General features: G+C 35.6%; 1 protein-coding gene across 5 annotated transcripts in view; it reads right to left on the bottom strand.

Moving 5' to 3' along the window:
* Positions 1-215: 215 nt before the first annotated feature.
* ZCCHC4 (zinc finger CCHC-type containing 4) overlaps positions 216-26,023 on the bottom strand; it is a 42,477-nt gene continuing 16,669 nt past the window's right edge. For 3 of the 5 annotated variants that reach the window (XM_032495138.1, XM_032495162.1, XM_032495155.1), the window contains exons 5-13: positions 25,523-25,603; positions 18,660-18,732; positions 14,686-14,836; positions 12,892-12,992; positions 7,208-7,329; positions 6,880-6,955; positions 5,112-5,163; positions 4,468-4,612; positions 216-1,422 (exon numbers count right to left, since the gene is read on the bottom strand). In XM_032495138.1, coding sequence (XP_032351029.1) covers positions 1,287-1,422; positions 4,468-4,612; positions 5,112-5,163; positions 6,880-6,955; positions 7,208-7,329; positions 12,892-12,992; positions 14,686-14,836; positions 18,660-18,732; positions 25,523-25,603 — 937 coding nt within the window. In that variant the 3' untranslated portion in view covers positions 216-1,286. Of the gene's footprint in view, positions 1,423-4,467; positions 4,613-5,111; positions 5,164-6,879; positions 6,956-7,207; positions 9,915-12,891; positions 12,993-14,685; positions 14,837-18,659; positions 18,733-25,522; positions 25,604-26,023 lie in introns of those variants that run through there. The other 2 variants (XM_032495146.1, XR_004325331.1) reach the window with 2 other exon arrangements.

Here is a 26,023-nt window from a genome sequence, read left to right as displayed (position 1 = left end):
TTTTGATGTCGCCTGATCTACCAGAGCCACATTTGAGTATTCCACATCAGGCATCAAACTACCCTAACATAAAATACCAGATGGAATTTCAATACCAGATGGAGGCAGTTCTTCTACCTTTATTCACAGGGCTCTGGGTAAGCCCAAGGAGAGATGCCTCCAAACCTGCTCTCAAACAGGTGTTCAGAGGAAAAGGAGAAAAGTTACTATGCAAATGCAAGCCATTCAAGACTTTATTCAAGCTTAAGCAGATAATGTCAGATACCTAGCAGAGAAATAGGGAGATGAGCTGTTTGTCCAAACTACTCCCTTCAGCACCATGATCCTGGACCACCCAGGGACCGGTGATTAACACCAGTGCTCCGTGGACATCTGATTCACTTCTCACCAGTAACAGGAGAACTGAGAACCAGGCACATGCGCCCCATTTAATTTAATCACAAAACAAACCCAAGTGTGAATATTATTGTCACCATTATAATAATGAAGAGTTAGGGGCTTCTAGAGAGTGAATGACCTGGCCAAGGACATACAACCAGGAAGTGTGAAAATCAGAGTGAAGAGTCCCAGTCACCAAAGTATCCTGCCTCCTGCTACCACTTTTACAAAGAGAGAAATGCACTGCCTAGCTTAAAAGACACTGAGATGTCAGAGCAGGTCATAATTCCAAACACCTCAGTCATTCAACAAACATTTAGGTGATTCTATACCATCAAAGGACAACTGCAAAAAGTATTTGAAAAATAAATATTTAATAATAATATAACCATAATCATAATCTTTATATCTTTAGACTGCCTTTGTCAAAATTCTTTCCATCATCTTCAGATTCTGGCTAAAAAATTATATATTATATTTCTCTTTACAAGTGGGGCTTAAGCTATTTTACAATATTTTAATATTTAATTTAAAATATCTAACTTAACCTACTCCTCTGTTCAATACAAACAAAGCTTTAGGTTTTCATCTTCATTTTCTTCTTTCTGCAAAAGAATATTCTATGCCCATTCTTCATATAAAAGAGGCTAAAACAATACAACTGGAAGAGATTTAAGAAGAAGAAAAGCAGAGAGAGCTAGTAAACCAGCTAAGGATGGAACAAGTCCCCAGGTCTCCCGAGGGGCTGCTGGGGGGTCTATAAACCAGCAAATACCACTTGCCTGTTCTCAAGCTTAGAAAGGTGCATACCTTTGAAAGCTACAGAATTTAAGTCCGGCGTGGCACTTTCAGAAAATGGCATCAAAGGTTGGACTGTAAATCTTTCTTATTCTCAAGTCACTGGACATTTAAGAGCAAAGATATTGATGGGCTCTTTCTCTCCTTTTCTTCCTCCTTGTAACAGATATATGATTCATGGACTGTCCTTTAGTGGTCTCCATTTTCATCTTATTGCTTTTTCTTTGCTTCTGCTTTCTGACAGCTCTGAAAAACAAGGTGCTAAATTATTTTGTAGAATGAGCACAGTGAATTATGTAATTATGTTGAAGTTTAATTAACTAGCTAACCAAATTAAAAAAAAAAAAAACAGAAGGGAAAGAATGTACTGTATTATACGCATAAATCCTCAGAATCCTAACCATAATAACAAGGAGATAGAGACCTGACCAAGCAAAATGTTTGGGAAAAGAAATTCCTTTGACAGATGGCTACTACAGATTTAGAACAATCTATTCAGGACAAATACACCACAGAGGTAAATAGTCAAGTCAATGAGTTGGGAGGTTTTCTGTTGTTGATAGTTTTTTGGGTTTGTTTTTGTTTGTTTGTTTGTTTGTTTGTTTTGGTACATCTGTAATGCTCAACTCAGCAGCACTTCAATCTCCAAATCCCTGAATTACATTTTTCAGAAAAAAGACCGATACACTGGCAGTTAGCAGTGGTAGAAAAATGAAATAACACAATGGGAAAGACTGACGACGCTTAAAGAGGCCCGTCTTACAGTCCTAAAACTAATTTTCCCTTCCTCAGGAGATCTAAGTCCTGACAGGTGCCATAGAGAATGTCCATGTTTTGTGGTCTCTGTCTTCTTGAAGACTAGCTTCAACATGAAAAAGCTGGAACTCACTCTCTAAAAAACACTAAACCACACCAGGAAAAAAAAACAGATCCTCTGCTGCTGGTGCTCACTGAACTTACAGGCAATCTGCAGCTGAGAAAGATCACTGGTCTGTTCACTCACTTTCTCCAAGCTAGCAGAATCATGCCAGGTACCATACCATGAACAAAGGGATGGGCCGGGCTGCCGGCACGGCAAACCTGGACAGCTGCCATGGCTGCCCAGCCACATCAACCATTAGATTCACTTCTCCTAAACTACCACAGGTCCTCAGGAAAAACTTCTTGATCTTCCCAGGACCAAAAGCCGGGAAAGAAGCATCATAACCAAGATATAATCTCCTAGTGGACCAAACGCAGGCCTCACTTTCTGTTCACTCAGCATCTATGTTGAGTGTTGGGAATGCAAAAATGAATGGGTACAATCTTCAACTTCAGGGAGCTGGAAAAGCAGATGTCACCCTTCCCTTTCTTTCCCCCAAGTTTTCTTTAGGTTAAGAAACTGAGGCTATGAAATCATCCAGTGAGGAAGCAGCAGAACCAGCTTGATTCAGGGACTTGTGCTCTAATTCCCTCGATACTACGTACTCTACTATGAATTATTCACGTATGTACAATGCTAAGCATGTAGTAATCATTAAATAACTATTAGCTATTATTAGCAGCTACACATGACTAGTATTCAGAATTTTGCCTGACAACTTTATACTTTTCCATATTTAAGGTTCTGCACTATGGTCTGGGGCATCCCATCAGTTCAAAATAAAACAGTCACCTTTATAATGTTTTGCACATGTTATTTAAATCTCCTTTCCCTCCAGCCATTTTTTAAAAGCAGGAGAATATCCTGGTTAGTGATTATTTAGCAAATTTAATTAAGTATAATCTCTTAATGGCTAAAGTCCTTCAACAGTGATAAACTGAGTAAATCAATTGTTTTATTTTGCCTTAAAATTAAACTGACCTAGTATTTGTCCTCTAAAGGATATGTATTTGTATAACCGATAAAATGAGCTCTAGCCACAAGAGGGAGCCAGCATCATTCCAGTTCACAAGCAAAAGAAAATTAATACCAAAGAAAAACAAATTATCGTAAGACTATAAAACACTTAAGATGAAAAGCTCTTTTACACCGTATATGCTAAAAAAAAAAAAGCTATTAAAATTATTTTTTACTATTATAAAGAAAAAATTTTACCTTGTCCATTTCATTAAAAAATTTTTTTGAAAACAACACCTAATGATAACTGTTAACAGAAGTTTAGGCGTCTTCTCTGAGAGAAGAAAGTAATGCTATTTAAGAATTATCAGGTATACCACATCCGAAGGGGTTTGCTCTTTGAATTAAACTTGAAAAAAATCTAAAAGATACTAGCTGACTTCCCTCAATGAAAACAATGTATTACTAACAAATAGACTAGCCAGGGCTATTTAACAACCAATGAAGAGCCTACAATATATTACCAAAATGCAAATTCAGTTTCCATGTGTCACAAGATCACAGAATCAAAGACTAAGCATGTTACTAATTCCTTTTTGCAACCAGAATTACACTGTAAATAGTGCAACAAACCCAGTCCAACACTTTATTGGGTTGTATTCTATTCCTGAAGATTCATAAGGAAAAATATTTTCTGAGCCTTTAATATACCTCTTTAATTAATTTTTTAAAATTCCACTTCTGCCCTGGATTACTTGGTGGAAATAATTATTTAAAGTAAATCTGATAAAAAGTAATGGAAAAGGCACTTTTAAATAGTAGGCAGGATTCAAATGGCTGGGCTTTAATGGAAAAAATAATTTCCACTGACCAAAAAAACCAAAAATAAACAAATAAATGGAAAAGAATCCTAACACAATCATGAGTATTTACTAAAGCATCAGACACTCCTAACACTAACAGATGTTTTTTCTTCATCACAAGTCATATGATAGCTCAAAACTTACATCCTGATCTCAATTTTCATACAATGTTAAACCTGGATACCTGGTTTTCACATGAGTAAAACAAGAGGACACAGTACCTATCATCCCATTAATTTAAAAGGTAAAAGTGCAATCATTCAAGTTAGCCCAGTTGAAAACAGCAGTGGTTTTTCTAAGTATGCTGTTGTCATTGGTATAACTTTGCTTCGAATTATACAACTGTATTATATAAATCATATTATATAGGAAGTTAGACACTTTCTACCTTGTATTTTGGTTATCTTCATGTCCTCTCTGTAAAATTTTAAGGTCTTTGACTCATCTTCATATCCTCCCTCCCCCATCTATGCAAATAATACATAATAGGGAAAGCACCAATTAATTTAGCACTCCCGAATCCTCCAATTATTGCATACTTCTTTGGATTGCTCTGTACAAATACACAAGGAAAATGTTTCTTCTAATAAACAAAAAAATTCAACTAACTTGTCCGCTTTCTTAGATGTAGAGATGTTAGGACAAGTACTACGTTTATGATCTAATTCACCACAAATAAAGCAGCCATCTTTAGGACCTTCGCAAGAATGATCTGGAAGAGCACAGTGATTGCAAACGTCACAGTGGATCCAAGCTGTAAAATAAAAATTAGGTTTTAGAAGAGGTTCATTTAATATAATTTTTCATTTGATTAACCTTTATGATAAGGAAGCCTGAATAATGTTTACCTCAAATACTGTGACAGCTTTGCACAGCTAGTTATAATTTGGCCAAAGAGGCCAATGTTATAAGGTTGGAATCCCATGTAAACCAGCTAACTTCTTTCTGATTCATGAACAAATTCAGCCCTTCCTCAGTGAGTCCTGAGCTTAGAGCCACCAAAACAATGGGGACCAGCTGAATGATACAAAACCCTGTTAAAATAAACCAAACCAAATGCCACATTGCAACAGGGTAGCAGTCATGTCTCTCACATACGTTTTGGTAATTGTAAAAATTAAAAAGCTAGTAAATTAATGCAAGTCTCTATATTAATTTTTTCTTTCATAAATATAGTTACATAAAAATCCTGTTTAGCTGAAGAAAAACAAATGTTTCCGTAAGATCTCAAACACTAAAGCTTAAATACTTACAAGGCTTCACACACTTTTTGCAGAGAAAGCAATGGTTCCATTTCCTGCCATCCTACAAAAACAATTTTTAAAGTATGTTTAATTTGTCATTAAAAATCAAGTTCCACAATTAAAAATTAAAATGTCTTATTAAAAATCTGTGTAAATTATTCATTCCTTATTTCTCACTTTCCTGGGCTTTACAATTAAATACTTTGATTTTAATTTATGCATTTCTCCACTCAACCCAAATCTCTTCTTGATGGGCCCCAATTTCCTTAATGCTAAAACTGGGGGATTTAGCTAAATGATCTTTAAAGTCCACTCCAGATCAAGGAACACAATTTGCATAAAGGAGGAAAAATTTCAAGAGAATTAATGATTCATAATTTGTATGTGTCTATCTGGCATAATCCTTTGTAACACTCATACTTGAGAACTTATTGTAATTTAGAAGGATAGAGATTACAGGTTACTATTTGGGTAACTTTAAAACTGTGAAATAAAACATACTTAGAGAAGTGCATGAAACAGATATATTCAAGGGATAGACAGGATTTCAAAATTGTAGAATAGATAAACAAGATTATACTGTATAGCACAGGGAAATACACACAAGATCTTATGGTAGCTCATAGAGAAAAAAATGTATACTGAAAAATCGTGCTCTACACTGAAATTTGACACAACATTGTAAAATGATTATAAATCAATAAAAATGCTTAAAAAAAGATATATTCAGTTTAATGAGTATTATAAAGTGAACATGGATGAACCCAATAGGTCAAGAGACAGATTACCATCAGCCCCTAGACATTTCCCCACACGCCCCTTCCCAGTCCAGCGTTCCTCCTTCCTTACTGAGAAACACCGATCCTGGTTTGTGTGATGGTCACTTCCTTGCTTTTGTTTATTTTTACCACTTATGTGTGCATCTCTAAATAATAAAACTGTTTTCCTCATTTGAACTTTGTAAAATCTGGGCATAATTTTTTTAAATGAAGAATAACAGATTAATTTCTAAACCAATTGGAAATAAATATAATCAGATGTGTTACAATAGTTAAAAACCAGTATAACCAGTAATGAAATTATAAAGTTATGAAAAATGTACTTTCCAATAGGTATAAAAATACAGCCTTTTCTTTGGAGAATATTATGTGCTTATTAGTCAACTAAACTTCACATGTTCTTTCTGACTAGACTTAGTTAAAATAACAGAGTAACCTGAGGGTGATTCCACCTTCCTAAAAAATGACTAGGAAGTGTGTCCCCTGTGGTCCTTCCTCATCTGTAAAAAGCCCTACCTACCAGGGCTGTCTGAGTAAATAAGTTAGTCCATGAACAGCTCTGAGGATAGGGCTTGGCACATAAAAAGTGCACGGAGCATGTTATTAATTATTACTTCATCAGAACAGTGATGGTATCAAATAGTTCAATGCCTTATTTGAAAACATCTTAATTTTGCCCTGAACAGTATTTAGCCCTCATTTAGTGCCTTATTTGAAACACTAATAATTTTAGCAGTCATACAGTACCGTATAAAAATAACTCAAATAATTGTTAATGATGATGAAGGCAACTATGTATTTTTAAAAGCTTGCTGTGCTTTATAATTAGAGAAAAAATATTGTTTTAAAGGATAATTAATAAACAATAATACATTAACACAAGTTATAATGTTAACAAAACAATAGGAAACAAATGCAATGAAACTAGTAAACTAAAATAAAACTGATATATTTGAGTAAAACTAATATATTTGAGTTAATTCTAAAGAAAACTATACCTTGGATGTGCAAGAATTACAGTGTTCACAGTGCTGATTCTCTCGAGAAACGTATCGCTGACAGAGAGAGCAAAATCTAAGGAGAAAGTAAAGATGTGGAGAAATCAGCTGCATGTACTTATTGAGATTCACACAGTAGATAAAAGTTCACAAGGGATTTGTTAGAAAAATTGGGTGTAATTCAAATTAAATTCAATATAACATTATAGGCCAAATTTAAAAGTAACAGAAGAATTAAATGAGTCAATATTAAAAGCATTTTGGGGTTAGATATATGGAACTTTATTTTCAGGGACTTATGTATTTCAAGGTCCCACTGTGATCTTACCTGTACCCTTCCTCAATAGGAAGGATTATTTTGTTGGGTGGAATATTGGTGAAAATACGCACAGGAGACTGTTTCCGTCCTGTCTTTCCATGTTTATAAAGTGCATGATTATCATAATCTACCTAGAAAGTTAAAAAAAATTTAAAAAGAAACATTTCTCAAAAGAGTCAACATTTGTTCAGACTCTTTAGCCAATAAATGAACAAAGTGATGCCAAGAAACAAATCAAATCAAAGTATTGAATAAGAAATTCTTAAAAGCAAGAGTTTATAGTCAGCCTTGGAGAGGCCTCTGTGGGCAGCCAAATTTCATTATAAAAAAGGTAAAATTTGTTATGACAAATTCATGCTACCCCTAGGTAAGAGAACAACTCTAATCTTTTATCCAACGCAACTAGACTCTGCAATAAAGGCTATTATGTAATTAAGATTTTAGCTATCGGTGTTTAAAAAAACTCCACCTTTGAAGATCTGTGACAACTTGGTTAGGGCTTCTCATTTTTGTGTGTGTGAAATTCACTGCATGTCAGTTTTCTGCTCCCCAAGGCTCAGTGCAGCCTCAGTTTGGCCCTCCAACATTACTCTCCAACAGAGCCAGATTTGGGGGCCAGGCAGGGGCTCTCTGTCACTCACTTGTTATGTGACCTCAGGCAAGTTTGCATCATTTTCACCTGGAAAAAAGAGGTTACTGATACTTACCTTAGAGCTGCTGTGAAAGTTACATGAGACAACGTATGTAAAAGCCCAGAGTTCAGGGCCCAGCACATCGTAGAGATGGAAGGATGGAGATGCAGAGGGAGACTCGTAACCTATAGCTGTTCTCCCCACCATGACTATTTCAAATGTTTACCTCTCTCCTCAAGACCCCTAACTCAACTTTCCATTTCAGCAGATTATCTGGAAAGTAAAATGAAGCCAACAAGCATGATTTCTACTAGCTTCTTGCTCCCGTCTCCTTTCCCACCCTATCATCTACACACAGTCTCAATCTGGTTTTCAACCTGCTATGAACCCATCTGGCCACTAAGTCCGTCTTCCTTCAGATCACTAATTCTCACAGTGTGGTGCCTGAATCAGCAACACCAGCATTACCTGGGATCTTGTTGGAAATGCAAATTCTTGCCCCACCTAGGGCTTAAGAACACAGAAACTCTGGGGGCGGGGCCCAGCAACCTGTATTTTTAACAAGCCCTCCTGGCACACTAAAGTTTGAGCACCACTGATTTAATTACACACAGGACTATCATGAGATTTTTATAAGGTTAATACAGATAGATCCCAACTTTCGAGTAAGTTGTTATGAATTGTTTGGATTCTAAATCAGATTACTCTTAAGAATTTACAACAGAACTGGCTTGCAAGCTAGCTATTTCATGAGAGAACTACAAAAATGTAAGGATTTGGTGGCAATGGAAAGAGAGGACTTGAATGGGAGATTCCCAAGCTCTCCCAATGGCCATGCCAATGCCTGCTAGATTTACAGGTGAACAAATTTAGGAAGACTCATTAATAAGCTTCAGCAGTGGGGAAAAAACTCCGAGGATGTTCTGCACAATGAACACGCACAGGTCGGCATGGTGAGTCCGCAGTCTAGCATAGCGATGTAACAGCTCAGTGCTTACACAGAAGTGTAGCATCAGAACGCGGAGAGGAGAGGAGGTTAGAGCACATCCGAAGCCTTGCATTCAGTTGCTACATTTTAAGAGAATCATTAATAAAACCAGTTCATTTCTATTGAAAGTAATGGGAATAAAAAGGATTGATAGTTTAACAGATTGGGAGTGTTTATTCAGAAAAGAGAAGACAGGGAGGATCAGATGGCTATTTGATAACAGAAAGCGTGTCATGTGGAATAGAAATTAGACTTACTCTTTTATTGCTTCGGAAAATAGAAGTAGGTCCAATGGTTAGAAGTTAATAGGGAGCATATTTTATCTCCATATGAGAAAATTTTCTAACGATTAGAGCTATTAAATAAATTGAGTTGCCTTGTAAGGCTGTAGGACTTTGCTCACTGAAAGCATTCAAGTGAGGCTGGGTGACTGCTTGTCATGAATTTAGTGGAGAGGATTATTACACTGGGAAGTTAGCCTACGTTACCTCTATGCTTCTTTCCAAATTTAAAATTCTATGAATATATGTTACCTATTACAGGCTAAGATACAAAAGTAGATTTTACTACAAAATCACCTTTAAAATAGTGCCTTAAGTAGTTTTCTTTTAAAATGACAAATTCATAATTTTCCCTAATGCACCCCCTCTATGTACTCAGTAAATATATAGCACCTTATTAAATTCAACAAAGATATTTTGAACATTTATGAGTGTCATAAGAAAAAAATTCTTCCCGAGAGAATCTTATAAAGATTTTCAAATGCTGGAAAAGAGTATCTTAGAAAGATTTTTAGTAAATGGAATATTCCATGCAATATAATAGATAGCAGATGGAAGAGAGGGGGAAAAAAAAGAACAGTTTCTTTACGGTTACCCAAGGAGTCAGAGAATGCATGTGTCAGGAAGGTGGTTGATTACTTGATTTTGCATAACCTAATTGAGATTATTATTATTTTTAAATGTGGGTTTGTTGTGCTAATTAACTATAAACATATGGTATGTAAAATGCATGCTGCTAGGGTAAATTAATGTACCTCTAACATGCATCCATATTTCATAGCTTCATCCACACAAATAAACCTCCTATGGAAGTGCTGTAAAGCAAACACAATTTTGCAAATTGCATATCACTAGTGGTAGAGCTGATACACCATTTTCCCATCATTATCCCTGACATTTCACTCACGATGATGATGAGAAGCATTTTCAAATAGAAAATTTCTCCCATGGAACTGATTAATGTGATGAAGTACTGTATAGAAATGAGGGAAAGCACAAAATCTCTGCAATTCCTAACTTTTAATTTTATCTATACGCAAATTACTTCTGCAACACGAGACTGAAACTAGTTATATGGAAACCAAGACATTCAAGCCAACAAACATTTATTCTGCGCCTACTATGCTCCAGGTATCATGCTGGGAAGCAAAGATTAAATAAAAGAGAGTACATACTTGTATTTTCATAACTACCTACATTGTATTCTGTTTAATTTCAGTATATTCAAAAGATCCCAAGTGAACTTTTCAGCTCCATCGACCAACTTCTACCATAGCAATAAGGTCTTTTAGTCACATTCCCCATATCCCATGTAACCTCTTATTTTAAATATCATATATGCATATACACACACATACATAAATGTGTGTGTTATTCCTCTTGTTACTTCAAATCATTGTTTTATGTTTATTAAATGTTTATTATACACTGAGTTTTGAGAATTTCACTTGTCATCTTATAATTTACGATCATTTCTCAGAAATTCTTGTCAAAATATCTTCATTTCTGAAAATGAAACCAGCCTCAAAAATGTTTTCTAAACAGGATGATTTGTTAAAAGATAGATTTAAAAAAAAAAAAAAGCAAAGACCTCTAGTTTTAACAATCCAGATATATGGCCCAGATTAAGTAGAAACAAGAGATCATAGTGTGTTCAAGGTGGAAGAGAAATGATGAGCTAGTTCAGATATGGTAAATACAGGACCTGAATGCCACCATTCCCTGACCCTGACCCTGACCCTCTGGCAGACATCACTAACCAATCACACTACTCTCTGCCACTGAACCTGGGGTTCTCAACAAATTCTCCAGAAAGTCATTACCAATTTATCAGGCTTAGCTGTAAAAGTGAAACTTATCTGCCATCCCTTTTCTGGTTCAATCATTTTATTTTATAGGTAAGGAAACAGAGACCTAGAAAGATAAAGTGACTTCCCTCAAGATTAAATAGCTTCTAAAAGGCAGTGTCAGGACTCAAACTTCTTCTGATTCTAAATCAGAATTTCTTTTCATTATCACACCCTTCCTTTCTAATCCACCCTTAATAAAACTCTTGGTTTTCTAGCACTTTGATAACTATTTTATTCTGTACTTATCAAGTACTTTATCACTGAAGAGTCTACAGGATTTGTATTTTATGAAGATTTATAGTATCTCTGCCTTCCTCTTACCTGAAAAGTATTTCCCAAAAGAGATTTAGTGACTTTGGCTTTTTTTTTTTCACTGTATTGTGGCATGGGGGCTTATAATCATCTCAGGCAATGTCAGAAAGAAGGCCTAACTGAGGTCTGGGGAAAAAGATCAGTGCAGGAGGAGAGGAGACTGTCACTTTTTTTATTTGATGAAAGGAAATAAATATAAAAGGAAAAAAATTACCACAAAATGAAGTTAAAGTAACAAAAGAAAGAAAAGAATGCAAAAGGCTCAGAAAAGATAATAGTAATGAGTCCAGAGAAATTTTCAAAAAAAAAATAGTAGAAAAGTCATCAAAGGGGAGGTACAAATAAGGTTCATATATATCCTAGGAGACACAGCAAAATCCATTTCTCCAACTGAGCACAAAATGGGCCGTAGTGTCCTTCTCTTTAGTAGGAATCTTGAAAAACAAAGATTTGTTTTGTTTTATAGGTTTTATTCTAATTTTTCTTTTCAAAGTTTGGCTTTCTCTGTATTGAAAAGGCTGCTGTTTTCATCCTGATACACATGGCCTAATTAGAATCTTTTTCACCAATGCACTGAATTATATAATTATTTTCAATAAGCTTGGACCTTGGAACTAGTCTCAAAACTAAAACTCCAATATTTCCAAAAGTTCTTTCCTAGTAACACAGGTTGCCTTAGCAAACGGTAATAGGTTACTCCACGTTAATCTCCCTCATCTGCTTTATTCTGGATCTGCTTCTTTTGCCTCCTCGTCATTTCAAACTCTTGACCACAGTGAAAACTCACCTCTAAATGTGGATGAAACAGTCTTCTGAGGGACAGACAGTGTGTTTCCTAATTTTAGTGTCCCAGATACTGTACAAAAAGGGTTTTACCCCCACTCTGGGACCAACTGAATGATAACAAAAATGTTACAAAAGAGGAAGCAGTGCCCACTTGGTGACCCCACGTGGTGATGGTGAGAATAGGGTTAACCTCAGAACCTGGGGAAATGAATCCAGGAGAGTGGACATTAAGCAGGAGAGGAGCTGAACGGCAGGAATGTGAAGGAGGAGGTCTAGTCGGTCTGCCGCCAGTCAGCACACGCACACTCACAGACAGATCTCAGCATCTCTGCTTCCCTGACACCCCACGACTGTGGGCACACTCGTCCTTAGAGCTCCGTGCATCCTCTGAGCAGCAGAGTAAAGCGTACATGACATTCTACCCACCAGAAAAAGCGACTTACTTCTCTACAGCGTCCGAACAGAGAAGACCCACACCCCTAACGATGCTCCTGGGACACCACAACTTTCCAGTGATGGTAAGAGATCAAGTCATTTGGTCTAAAACCTGCTGCACTTCACAACCACCTGGAATGCTTGGTAAAATATTTTCTTCTTGGGGCGTTATCCCCTGATTTTGATTTAGCAGGTTTATTTTGCCTAAGAATCTATATTTTTAATAAGCACCTTAGGGATTATGGACATTTTAGGAACCACTGCACTAAGTTCCATGTGATACAGTTTTAGAGTTTCATACAGCTTATAGTGTTTGCATTTACTAAAATTGATGGATATCTTATCAGAGTATTTATTTAAGCAGAGTATCCATTCCCAACCGTGCCAGAAAACAGAATATTTACTATACCTGGTAATCCAGCATGCAGAAGCTTGGGAAAAACTGACAAATTCGGGATTCAAAAAAATAGGGGAAAATCCAGAATATAGGTAGTTCTTTGCGATTGTTTTCTAATGGATCACAAAAAAAGAGAAAAGAAAATAAAAGACTATTATTAGAGAAAAAATAAATTAGATAGCTATAACTGAAAAACATCTGGTATTGGGAGAAATTATAACCTTTCAATACATTTAAATCATACAAAGGAGAGACTATTAACCAGAGTGCCATTTACAACTTGACCTCTGCCAAAAGTCAATGGAAATGTTCTTTTATACCTAAACACAGCAACACAGGGTATATAGAAGTGATCTTTACATGCATATCACTATAGTCTAGGTAAAGGCAAAAGATATTAGGGGGAGGGTATAGCTCAGTGGTAGAGCACATGCTTAGCATGTACAAGGTCCTGGGTTCAATCCCCAGTACCTCCATTAAATAAATAAATAAACCTGATTTCCTCCCCCTCAAAAAAAAATTTAGAAAAAAGATACTACAAAAAAGGTGGGAAATTAAAAATGAGCATCACTTGGAAACACAAAGGTGGTCATGATGTGGTGGCAGGAATCCTGGACCAGAAGGCAGAAGGCTTTAGGTCTGAATCCTAGCTCTGCCACCACTCATCATACCAGTTTTCAGGGATGAAACCATCTTTTCTGAATCATGGAAGATTCTTATGAACAATTTTATCAAAATTAGTTTTTACGAGAGACAGGGGACACAGCTATGACTAACACAGCACCTGGAATAGACTGAGCACAATGCTAGGCACTTTCTACATGTTATCTCCTTACAATAACCCCTGGAGTTAGATAGTAATACAGTAATCCCATTTTACAGATGGGGAAAATGAAGATGCAAAATTTAAGCAATTTGTTCAAATTCATGCAGCTAATAAGCAGCAAAATTGAACGCAAGCCCACAAAGCTCTTTATTGCTTCCCCAACAACGACTTTATCCACTCTGGTAAGTAGACTTCAGAACCAAAAATAAGTGGGATACTTAACACCACGAGTCGTGTTTTAGATTTCATTTGCATTCTGTCCCAAAGCACACTGTTTATGTGGCACAATTAATGGAGAAGCTTGATCACAAATTCCTGACAATCTTACAATTTATTAACTTGCAAACTAGAAGCTAAAAAATGATCGTACCGACTAATTAGATAATTACATAAAATACTTTGAAGTCCTAAGCCACTTTAAACTGAATATCCCCCAGTCATTAACCCACTTCTAAGGTCAGGTATCCACGTGTCACTGATAACCACTGTTAGGTTCCCAGACGTGCAACCTTCCCACACAAATCTTGGCACAGTTTAGAGCTGTGGCCCAGAAGCTGGGTGTCCTCTTTGAGTTCTGGGTAAGACTTAAGGAAGAGGGAATATAAGGCCCATGAGAGCAGAGATGAGTGTCTGTCTTGTTCACTACTCCATTCCCAGCACCTAAACCGTACCTGGAACATAGTGGTCATTCAGTAAATATTGAATAAATGTCAACAGTTCACTATTATTCTTCATATGCCCACCAAAAACAAGTATTTTACCTATGAGCCATTTTAAGAAAACATGATTAGAATAATATGAAGTGTACCATGATGATAAAGTTTGCCACATCATCAAATAAGCCTATTTTTTAAAAAGAAGAGAACCTAAGACATACTATATTTTATCAGGTGCTCTGATTCACTGAGCTCTGCTAATATTTGACAGGAAGTAGATACATAGATACATGTTTATTTTGCAGTAAGTAATAAATTATACACCTTGGCTTTGACCTTCTTTCCACATAGCAATTAACTTCTTGAATGTAACAGCCAGAGGTTCAACCAAGCCACCAAAAGGAGGATCTGTCACCATAATGACTCCTTCACCTTTATCTTCCTGTAAAAATGTTCTGCATACTTCAAGGGCAGCCTGGAACAAATAAAAATTCATTTCTAAATTAGGACTAGAGGAAGGCACTTCATCCTATTCGGAGGAGAATGCATTAGGTTCACACTTCACACTGAAACTTCACCCAGAGTCCCTCAGTGACATCCCAAAGCCTCTCTCATTCAGCCCCCATAAGATTTTATCTTTGGGTTCCATGATAAGTGGGTTTTTAGAATTGCAAATTCAAACACCATCACTATCAGAGGACTACACATTTCAAATGGTTAAATTAGCAAACTAAATTTAGTAACCTAAAAAAGAGAAACTCATTACCCATGAAGACTATCTAAAATGCTAAATTCAATTCAATAAACAGAAACAGGGGCTGTGCTGAACACTGGAGACACAATGACAAATAAGACATATTTTTTCCTATCTGGTTTGTCCACCACCATAAGTTCTGTTTAATAAGAGCTACAAATTACCAGTTAAACATGCACACGTTTTGGGGTACCAGGTAAAAGTCAGGCATTTTTGAACATGCAAAGTAACTAAATGAAAGTTCACAAATAACAGCTTATCCAGGCCATGCGACCATGCTATTAACACACTTTCCCAACAAACTGATTGAAGTGTTTTTAGTAACTACAAGGTTAACATTAAAAACTATCCAGGATATTTATCACTTTCTGCTTTGGGAGAAATCAGTAAGAGACAGAGCTATAATACTAGCTCCAGTATTGACTGATTTTGTAGTTGCTTTCAAGTACTTATCTATATAAGCAAATCAACCCTACGGTATACAAAATGGCATAAGATTTTAAAGCTTAATAGCATCAAAACTTTAAAAAACCTGCATGTACTTTATAATAAAAATATATTGTTCTAGTAGTAAATCAACTTAAAAGATCCAGTTGATGAAAGGATAAATCATAAATAACATCCTAATCCCTTTTCTCTAGGAAAGTCTTTATTAACTTCCTGCTGGAAGTCCTACAGCGAAGGATGGTGTCAAGAAGGTTAATCATTTTTCAAGTGCTGCCCGGCACTTCCTTAACCTGCCTACACGAACAAGGACTAAAAGTACAGATGATGTTATTGAAAAACCTTCAAATTCCTTAGAGTTAGAAGTAGAAAAAAGAAAATAAATAAGTAAGCGAGGCCTGAACTCTTAACCAAATTTATAAAACATTACAGAATATCTTTTCCAGGTAAGAATCAATGGCGGAGGGTCCCATCCTGAGTGCTGGGGTCCTCATGCTGACCACTTATGAGAAACAGATGCTTGCTTATGCCACCAGTATTGACAGTAACTTAACTGTTTTCTTCATCTCAGTTACTATGAAAAAAGTGCTTGGTATCTTAAATAGCCACCGTCTCTACACACCTTAACCACCTTTACCATTAAGTCATGTGGCATTTTTTATTACCTGAAAGACTGTATTATTTGCTATGAAAAAAAATCCTGTGCAGAAAACCCCTGCTTTTTAATCCAGTGGACTGTAAAGAGTGTAGTGGCAGAGGCTAAATCCTCAAAGGCGCCTGGTACCTCAAAGGCTCCTATACCTTCAAATGTGCCTAGTAGATACTTAAATACTTCAGTGATTGATTGGTAGATGGTAATCTCTACTGAGAACCTTGACTCAGGAAGTAGAGAGAAAAAGGGCTGATAGTAAAATCACTAAAACGATAGTTTTCTGTAGGTCATTTTCTACCGCGGCAGTGCTATTTAGAGACTGCCCCTAAAAAATAGACAAAGGAGAGCCTGGGCTGGATGACTATTTCCTTCTGGGAAACAGTACGTGGAACTCAGTCGTGGCACCTTATTCCAACCATTTATTCTAGAAACCTATAAATTCTCAATAAAAGTTACACAGAATTTCATAGAAAAAGGTCATTTATATGTTACTTTCTTAGAATATATGAAATTGCTAGCCAACTGTTAGTTATTTAAATGTATTTTTACTCTTGTTATTGTTCAAAATCATTGTACAGTATTAAAAACAAACAAATACCTGACCCATTACTGCAGCATCAAGCAATAATATAAACTCAGTTACTTCCTCATTTGTGTCCCAGCACCAACTGCACCCCTCAGTTCAAGGCCCCACAGTTTCAAGAGGCTACACTGGACACGTGCATGTTGATATTCTGCCAGCCCCACAAACCCAACATTTACAAACCTCCCTTCCAAACGTCCCTACTCCGTTTTGAAGAATGAAAGATGAATCCAGGCCACGCCCCCAAGTTATCTTTGACTTCTCTTCCGGCACACTTATCACCAAGTCTTTTTTTTTTAATTGATGTATGACATATGACATATATTAGTGTCAGGTGTACACACAGTGATTACTCCAAGTCTTTTTGTTTCCATCTGTGAAATGCCTTCAGAATCCACGTCTTTCCTCTTTTTCCCACCGTCACTGTCCGAGGTGATTAACCCCTCATCATTTGCTGTCAAGGGATTTTTCAGCTCCTTGGCCTCCTTCACGCTCATCTAACCAGTTCTCAAGTCGTGGTGATTATCAACCACAGAAGCCCATTTGGGAAATAGTGAGATAAATCTAATTCTAACTGCTAATTAATTCAATACTTAGTTTTTACGGCATTCACTGCTGAAAAGTTATGTATCCAAATGCTAAACTGATGGATGGAAGGAGTACATTACTGGCTACACTTACTAAATCAGGAGACTCATTTTTCAATCTCAACCAACAATTTAGACTTAGTTTTTTAGCCTTGCTTGGTTTTCATTCTATCATTAGCCAATATCTTAAAGCACAATATATACTTAAGCGTGGTCCACAATTCTTTAAAAATTGGTATATATGCATATATGTATGGACATGCTTCAAGTAATCTTGATACTTTCAAATATTTTTGGCCAACCTCCTGCCAGGTGTGATTACTTGGTTGGTTACAGATTTTACTTTGTAATAGGACTGACAAAGAGCTCAAATTAGGAGTAGAAATATCAGTTTTGTTATGTTGTTTATTCACAATGACACTATTAACATCATATTGAAAGAAGTTTTTTTTTCCAGCTACTCTTTTTTCAAAGATTTTTTTTTAGAGCAGTTTTAAGTTTATAGCAAAACTGAGAGGAAGGTACAGAGACATCCCACATAACCCCTGCCCAACAAATGGATAACCTCCCCCATATCAACATCCCCCACCAGGGTGGGACATTTGCTAAAAGTGATGAACTTATACACTGATACATCATTATCACCCAGAGCTCATAGACTGGGGTTCACTCTTGACACTGTCTATTTTTTAAAGGATTAATTTAATAAAACCATAAATCCCCTTAACTGGGACATGAAATTTATCAGAAAGGCAGTCAGCAAACTAACCACAAAATTATTTAATTACAGTTTCACAAATCTACAAAGGAGAACTTGACCTTGTCTGATGGTCAGAGGAGGCTGGAGAAAGTGACTTGGAACAGGGTTCTGAAGAATGAAGTGAAATGAACAAGGCAAAGAGAGAATGGAAGGTGGAGGGAACAGCATGGGCAAAAAAAACCCTTTGTTAGAAAGGCCAGTTAGAGATGAATGTCCTATGTCCTGAAAACAAACAACAAAGCAGGAATGGGGAGAGGACAGGCTGGACAGTGGCAGAGATCATATCACACAAAGCTATGTGGGCCTTGGTGAGAAAGTGGGTCTCTACCCAAAAGCAGTGAAAAGTCATGAAAGATGAATAACATTGACCACCTATAGATGCTCCATACACACTCAGTGAATAAACAAAAATAAATATTGATAGATGGTGGGACAGCCACCATTTGTTCTTCAGGGATTCCAGAAAAACAATGAAGGAAACACAATAAAAAAAGAGAGAAAACGGTCATAATTCTTACCTTTCCATCAAAGAAGTGATGGTTAAACATGTTATAATGGCAAAAACTATCTTCCATATAAAACTGTGAATACCTGTAAAATAATTTATTACTGTAGTTACTTGTCCAGTCATAGCTATGCAGTAGATAAATATAAACTAAATTTTAAAGCTATGAAATCACACTTTTAATGAAATCAATTTCATCATCCTTTAGTTATCTGAAATAAAGAATACTTTCCCCAAATCTTAAGAAGTCAGTAATAAGGCAGAAAGGGTATAGCTCAGTGGTAGAGCGCATGCTTAGCATGCACAAGGTCCTGGGTTCAATCCCCAGTATGTCCACGAAAAACAAAATAAACCTAATTACCTACCCACACCAAAAAAAAAAAAAAAAAAAAAAAGGCAGTAATAGTGGATGAATAACTTAATTTATAGTCCCAAGTTTAATAAGCCAGTGGCAAAACTACGGAATACTCATATATATAAAAAATACACAAGTTCCTAAGAACCAGAAGATCATACATAAATAATCATATGCCTGACAGATTATTAAGCACGTTAAGCTTGAGATGGGTTGGCAATTAAAATACATCTCTCATAGTTAATAATTTTGAGGAAAATACTGAATCAACATTTCTGCTCAAGAGCCGTTAATTATTCTCTTCTGTGGTTAAAAAAAAGGGTATTTAATACAGAGTTTTTCTTATCTGCTGCACATTAGCTTAATAAAATATGCTTCTTAATATGTAAGAAAAAGAAGTATATGCATTTCATATTTACTGAATTAGTGCCAGGAAAGCGGATATTTATTTACTGATTGGATCATTTTATTCTTCTAACATGCTACTTAAAAATGCAATCAGTAATGAATGAGAGTGCCAGCTTTGGGTATTAACATTTTATAAATTTTTGCTAATTTACTAGGCAAAATTCATACCACATTATGCATTAAATTTGCATTTATTTGATTTCTTACAAGACTGAATTTTCTTTATCCCTTAATTGTATTGGTACTGTCTGTCTCTGTTTTCCCCATTTATGTCTTTGGGCCTTAATGTTTTTCTTGCTGATTTCTGAGCTTTTGGTCTAATATAGAAACCCCTTTTATCTCAATAGGATTTTGAACTTCCATTATTTTGTCATAAACAATTCATATATGAACCACATCATCCTTCTACAGAATTCATAATCTAGTGGAAAGACAGAAAAAAATCAGGGACACATCCTTCCATACACAACTTCTTCAACCAAATCATGACAGCGGCAATTCTCTGCTGCTACTTCTACTTGCAGTTACTCATTACTGTCCACAACTGAGTCACCAGCCATGCTGACTACTTAACGTGGTGGACAAGCCTAGTTTATCCCTGTCCTGTTACGCTGTGGCTAATAGCACAGGCGCTACAGTCAGGCGGTCTGGTTTCAAACTCTGGGTCGCTTCACTTATTAGCTGTATAACCCTAGTAAGTTATTTAACCTGTCTGAGCCTCAGTTTCTTCATCTACAAAATAGGAAAAATAATAGTTTCTACCTCACAGGATTTGGTAAGAATAAATAAGATAATGTACGTAAAGTGCTTAATACAATGTCGGTTGCATAGCTTATACTGAAATGTGAGGTATTATTTTAATAAACACCAGCTATAAAGATTTATGTCTTAATGTCTCTAATATTAGAGAATTATGTTTCTCCTCCTATAATCTAAATCCATTTCTTCTTGTTCTGTGGAGATGGAAGAACAGCTGTTTGCCATTCTCAGTACACTATCCCTTAATATCATTTAAGGTACTGCTAGTACACCTGCTGATTTCATAAAATATAAATGTGCACTAAAGAAATAAACAGAAAGTTTAGATAACTGAAAAATATTTAAACTATATACTGTGATCTAAGGAACATTCCAAAAACTGTGGGACAATGTCAATTATCATTAATAAACAAAAGTGTTCCTATTTAACAAAATTCTAAATAGCTGATAATACATCTATATCAATTATTTAATTTATATATATATCAATACGACTACAGTTGTGGATCAACTATCATTTGAGGGTGTTCTTATCTCTTGCATTGCTTTGTGCGAGCAAGGAAAATATAATTCCTTTTTAAAGATATTTCCACCCTCCTCCATTTTTTCACTGCTTCACGACACAATAGTCATTTTTTTTAATTAAAAATAAAAATTTTATTTACATAAAATTCATCACAGCACACCTGTCCAACGTTCTGGGCAGCAGCGGGCATAGCCAGAGAGAAAAAAAAAAGCCAAGATTTCAGCTAAGTTTCCATCAAACACAAACAAGATAGCAAAATTATTCATATTTAAATTATGAAAAATCACTCAACATTATCCTCTTAAAATGAAGTCAGCCACAAAGAATTATTCTCTCCAATGAATAAGGCAAACAAAACCAATCAGAAATGCATGCACTTGAAAACTGCTCAAAAGGACATTCATTTAATTTGGCCATTCATTCTCCTTAAATGAGAGTCAGTTTCCAAGTGTGAAACATGTTCTACACACAGGAAATGTAATCAAGAGCTGAATAAAATTAGTTCATGAAATGAACCTAAGAAATTCATTTTTTTGATATAACTTTATTTGGATGATAGTTTACCAAACAGTTTCACATCTTTCATGCTAAAATTAGAGCACATAGAAATCCATCTTAGCAAATGCTAACTTCATATCTTAGACCCCCTGAAAAGGACATTTATAGCGCATCTATATAGAACACTGGAGTTGAGAGCTCTCTGCAGCCTTGCACAGACCTTTTGCAGGGCAACAAACCAAAGTCAAAAGGAACTCTTCACTGCCACTCTACACCACACAGGAATTTTTCCTGATTTAATTATGGTCCTTGTGAGAAATCTGAACCCATCCCACACTCCATCATAACGTAAATACAGGCAACAGACTGAGTTCATCCTGGCTACTAACGTATTTCAATAAACCAGCCCTCTCTTAGCACCCAATGCTGATTTTCCAGAACTGACTCAGAAACAGAGTATGCTACCAAAGAAGCTAAGCCAAGACATTCACAATACAATACCTTCAGCTTTTATTTGCAACACACACACAGAAGTTTATAGACATGGAAAGAAAAAAGCATCTGTGTATTCCACATGTGAATTTCATCCACATTCCCTACTCCCTACTCCCTACTCTGACCAGGGAATTTCAACTACAGGCTCAAAAAAGGTAAAACTACAAGGCACAGCATTTAAGCAAAAGAGTTAAAGGGCCATATAAATCTTTCAAATTAAAAGTAAAGCAGTTAAGATGCAAAGAGTTCTAGAGAATGGTGCACAATGATGTGAATGTACTTCACTGAACAGTACACTTTAAAAATAATTAACAGTAAATTTTATGCTATGTGTATCTTATCACAATTTTTTAAAAAACAAGTAAATCAGGGTATCAGCCATGAACAATACAAAATAAAATTAAGATGAGAGGATACAGCTCAGTGGTAGAGTGTATGCTTAGCAATCCCCAGGACCTCCATCAAAATAAGTAAATAAATAAAATTAATTCCCCCCAAAACAACAACAAACACAAACAAAATAAAATTAAGAAAACAATTTAATTTACAATAGCAACAAAAAAGAATAAAGTGTTTAGGAATAAATTTAACAAAAGAAGTACAAGAAGACCTGTACACTGGAAACTACAAAATATTATTTAAAGAAATTAAAGAAGATCTAAATAAATGAAAAGACACCTCATATTCATGAACCAGAACACTTAATATTAAGATGTAAATACTCCCCAAATTGATCTTCAAATTCAACACAATCCCTATAAAATCCCCAGCTGGCTTTTTTGTAGAAATTAACAAGCTGATTCTAAAATTCATACAGAAATGCAAGGAACCCACCATGGCCAAAACAATCTAGGAAAAGAATTAAATTGAAAGATTCACATTTCCCAATTTCAAAACTTACTACGAAACAACAATAATCAAGACTGTGTGGGACTGGCATAAGGACAGACAGTTCAACGGAAAAGAATTGAGAGTCTACAAATAAATCCATACATTTATGATTATTTGCTTTTCAATAAGGTGCCAAGAGAATTCAATGGGAAAAGAATAATCATTTTAACAAATGGCACCATGGTAACAGATATCCACATGTAGAGAATGAAGCTGGACCCCTATCTCATACCATATGCAAAAATTAACTCAAATCAATGAACTAAATGTAAGAGCTAAAATTTAAAACTCTTACAAAAAACAAGTGTAAATATTCACGGCTTTGGGTTAAATAATAGTTTCTTAGATATGACACCTAAAACACAAACAACCAAAGAAAAAAGAGACTTCATCAAAAGCAAAAAGACTACCCACAAAATGGGAGAAAATATTTGCAAATCACATATCTGATAAGGGTCCAGTACCCATAATATATTAAGAACTCTTTCAATTCAACAATAAGACAAATAACCTATTAAAAAATGAGTAAAGAATTGTATAGCTATTTCTCCAAAAAGATAAACAATTGGCCATAAGCATATGAAAATCATTAGCCATCAATAAAATGCAAAACAAACCACAATGAGACAGGACTCAAAAAGATAGACAGCAACAGTGTTAACAAGGATGTAGAGAAACTGGAACTCTCCTACATTGCTGTTGGGAATACAAAACAGTGCAGTCACTTTGGAAAACATTTTGGCAGTTCCTCAAGAAGTTAAACATAAAATTACTGTATGACCAAGCAATTCTACTCATAGATATATACCTGTTATGGCCTTAACAACATTGTGTGAGGCCCAGGATCTCAACTGGGCTAAAGCCTGCTGTATCCTAGACTCCAGTAACGAGAGCCAGTACGTGCTCTCTGACATAAACAGATGTCCAGGCCTCTAATGAAAGATCCCTGACTACTGTAAGTGCCTTATTCTAAATATATGAATAATCTGGAAACCAGTTATTAACTCATTGGAAAACTGCTGTAGATGGAGAAAGGGAAAGACAGAAGGATGACAAGAAAGAAATGAGCTATATAAGAAAGGCTTATATACACTTTCAAAAGCAAGGTTATTTCCAGAGGACAACTTAATTTTTGGAGCCAGACTGACTGGCCATTTATAAACTGTGACTGTGGTCAAGTTATTTAATGTCTTTGCACCTCAGTTTTCTCCTCTGAGGAAAAGGAGAATGGTAATAGCATCTACCTAACAGGGCTATTATGAGGACCAGGTAAGTTAGAACAGAGTTTGACACATAACAAACATTCACTAAATTTCAGTTATTGTTAATAGTTATTGTTAATAATGGTATTAAAAGAACCTAAAAGTTAAACTTCTACCTTTAAAATAATACATTTGTGATAATTTAACAATAATATTTTAGGAAAGACACGTGGTAGTTAAAAAAAGAAACTACCATATTCATACAATGGAAAATTATACAGCTATTTTTTAAAAGTACACTTATCTGCTAAGACATGGATGAACCTTGAAAACATTATGTTAAGTGAAAGAGGCCAGACAGAGGTCACACATTGTATGATTCCATTTGTATAAAACAACCAGAACAGACAAATCTATGGAGACAGAAAGCAGATTAGCGGGGTTATTAGGGGAAGTAAGGAGTTTCTTTTCAGTGTTATTAAAAACGTTCTGGAATTATGGGGGGTGGACGCAAAACTTAGTGAATATACCAGAAACTGCTGAAATACTCACTTTAAAATGGTAAATTTTAAGTGAATCATACCTCAATTTAAAAAAAGAAACTGAGTTTTCTTGAAGAAGTCTGTATTATCACCTAGGGGATTCGATTTCGCTGAGGATCGCTCACATCAAGCAGGTATTTGTAAAGTGTGCTAGTTCTGTTAATATGAGATGAAAGTTACAGAAAGTGTGGCTTATTTCTGAGAAATGTACCTGCTTATCTTAGATAACCTAAAGTTTACTTGGAAATCTAAAGAAAAATAAAGACGAAAGCTATACTTTTTATTGTGAACTTTTACACTTTAAAAATCTGTCTGCCTTGTTATTAGGAAGAAAAAGTATATATCATTTCATAGATTCTCTCCAGTAAATATTGGAATATTAGCCAAATAGACTCTATCAGGTTAAATAAAAAGAAACTCAAAGCATGATTCCTTCAATACACTCAAGAACAAGTGAAATATACTAAGAACACGGTGTCTTACACACTCACCATGAACTCCTGGAATTCAAACAATTACAGAAACTAGGAAGAGTACTTCAAGTTTACAGAATCAGAGAGTCTATGGATGGACACGTTTGCCATTCTGTGTTGTAAATCAGAAACCCGTATCTTCTCAATTATCACCACAGGGGAGTCAAGGTATGGTCTGCTGTCTCTTCTGTTTGTCCAACATATCAGGTGTCATTTAATTCTGACCCTCTCCCACAAAGCATATCTGTTTGCTTATCCTCTGCCTGGGGACCTGTCTTTTCCACAGTTAGCACTCTCTTCACTTCAGGCTATGTCCAGTGAAAGACAGAAAGCACATCATCTGGTAAAAATATTAAAATAAATGTCATCACATTTAAAACATCATGACAAAACAAAATCCTAGAGGTAATTCAGAATTACCTTTGAAAAACAAGTATATGAGAAGAAATTTCATTCAATAAAAATGTATCTCTAAATTATAAGCCAAAGACAGCTGGACCCATTCACAGAGAAAATTTAGGAAGCACACTAGCAAAAAGAGCAACCTACCGCCTCCCTGTCTGAAATATGGAAGAGTCCATGTTGAGTTTCTCTGATTAACATGATGCTTGTAACACATTACTGCTTCTCAATGTTGGGTAAAGGATTGTAACAGGATTAACAGGAGGAAGCCATTAAAAAGAAACAGGAGACAATGAAGGAGAATAAATATACTTTGTAAACCTACCGAAAATCAATATCCAATAAAAGGCTTTTAATGTTAGACTTCTCGTCACCTGATGTTTTCAACCTGATCAGCTCATGCAACCTAAAGCAATTAGTGAAAGCAAATTTAATAAGAAATTACACATGCCACAGACAACAAGCAAACAAATAAAAACCCACCCATGTTCTCCTGATCTTTCTAGTGTTTCAATGAAACACTGAAGAAAATTTGACAGATATAAGCGTCATTTCAATTTTGCAGATATTTGTTAAAGAGTAGAACTTTTCTGAAACAAAGAATTCTAAAGTTATAATAAACAACTTAAGAATCAAATCAGAAAGCATCTCCTATCACATATCAGAAATCTGTAAGGATTTCTCTCAGACGGAATAAAGATTACAAACTTTCACAGAGGGACCATGCTTTATGCTTCCTTTGCACACCTGAAGCTTCATGTTGTACCCTGCACATAGTAAATAACTACTTAAAAATTTTTCTTACACTTTCAATAGGGGTGATAGA

The sequence above is a fragment of the Camelus ferus genome, chromosome 2, assembly GCF_009834535.1.
Source record: "Camelus ferus isolate YT-003-E chromosome 2, BCGSAC_Cfer_1.0, whole genome shotgun sequence".
NCBI classification, from domain to species: domain Eukaryota; kingdom Metazoa; phylum Chordata; class Mammalia; order Artiodactyla; family Camelidae; genus Camelus; species Camelus ferus.
The sequence above is the reverse complement of the archived record's forward strand: the minus strand, read 5'-3'. Positions and strand labels throughout refer to the sequence as shown.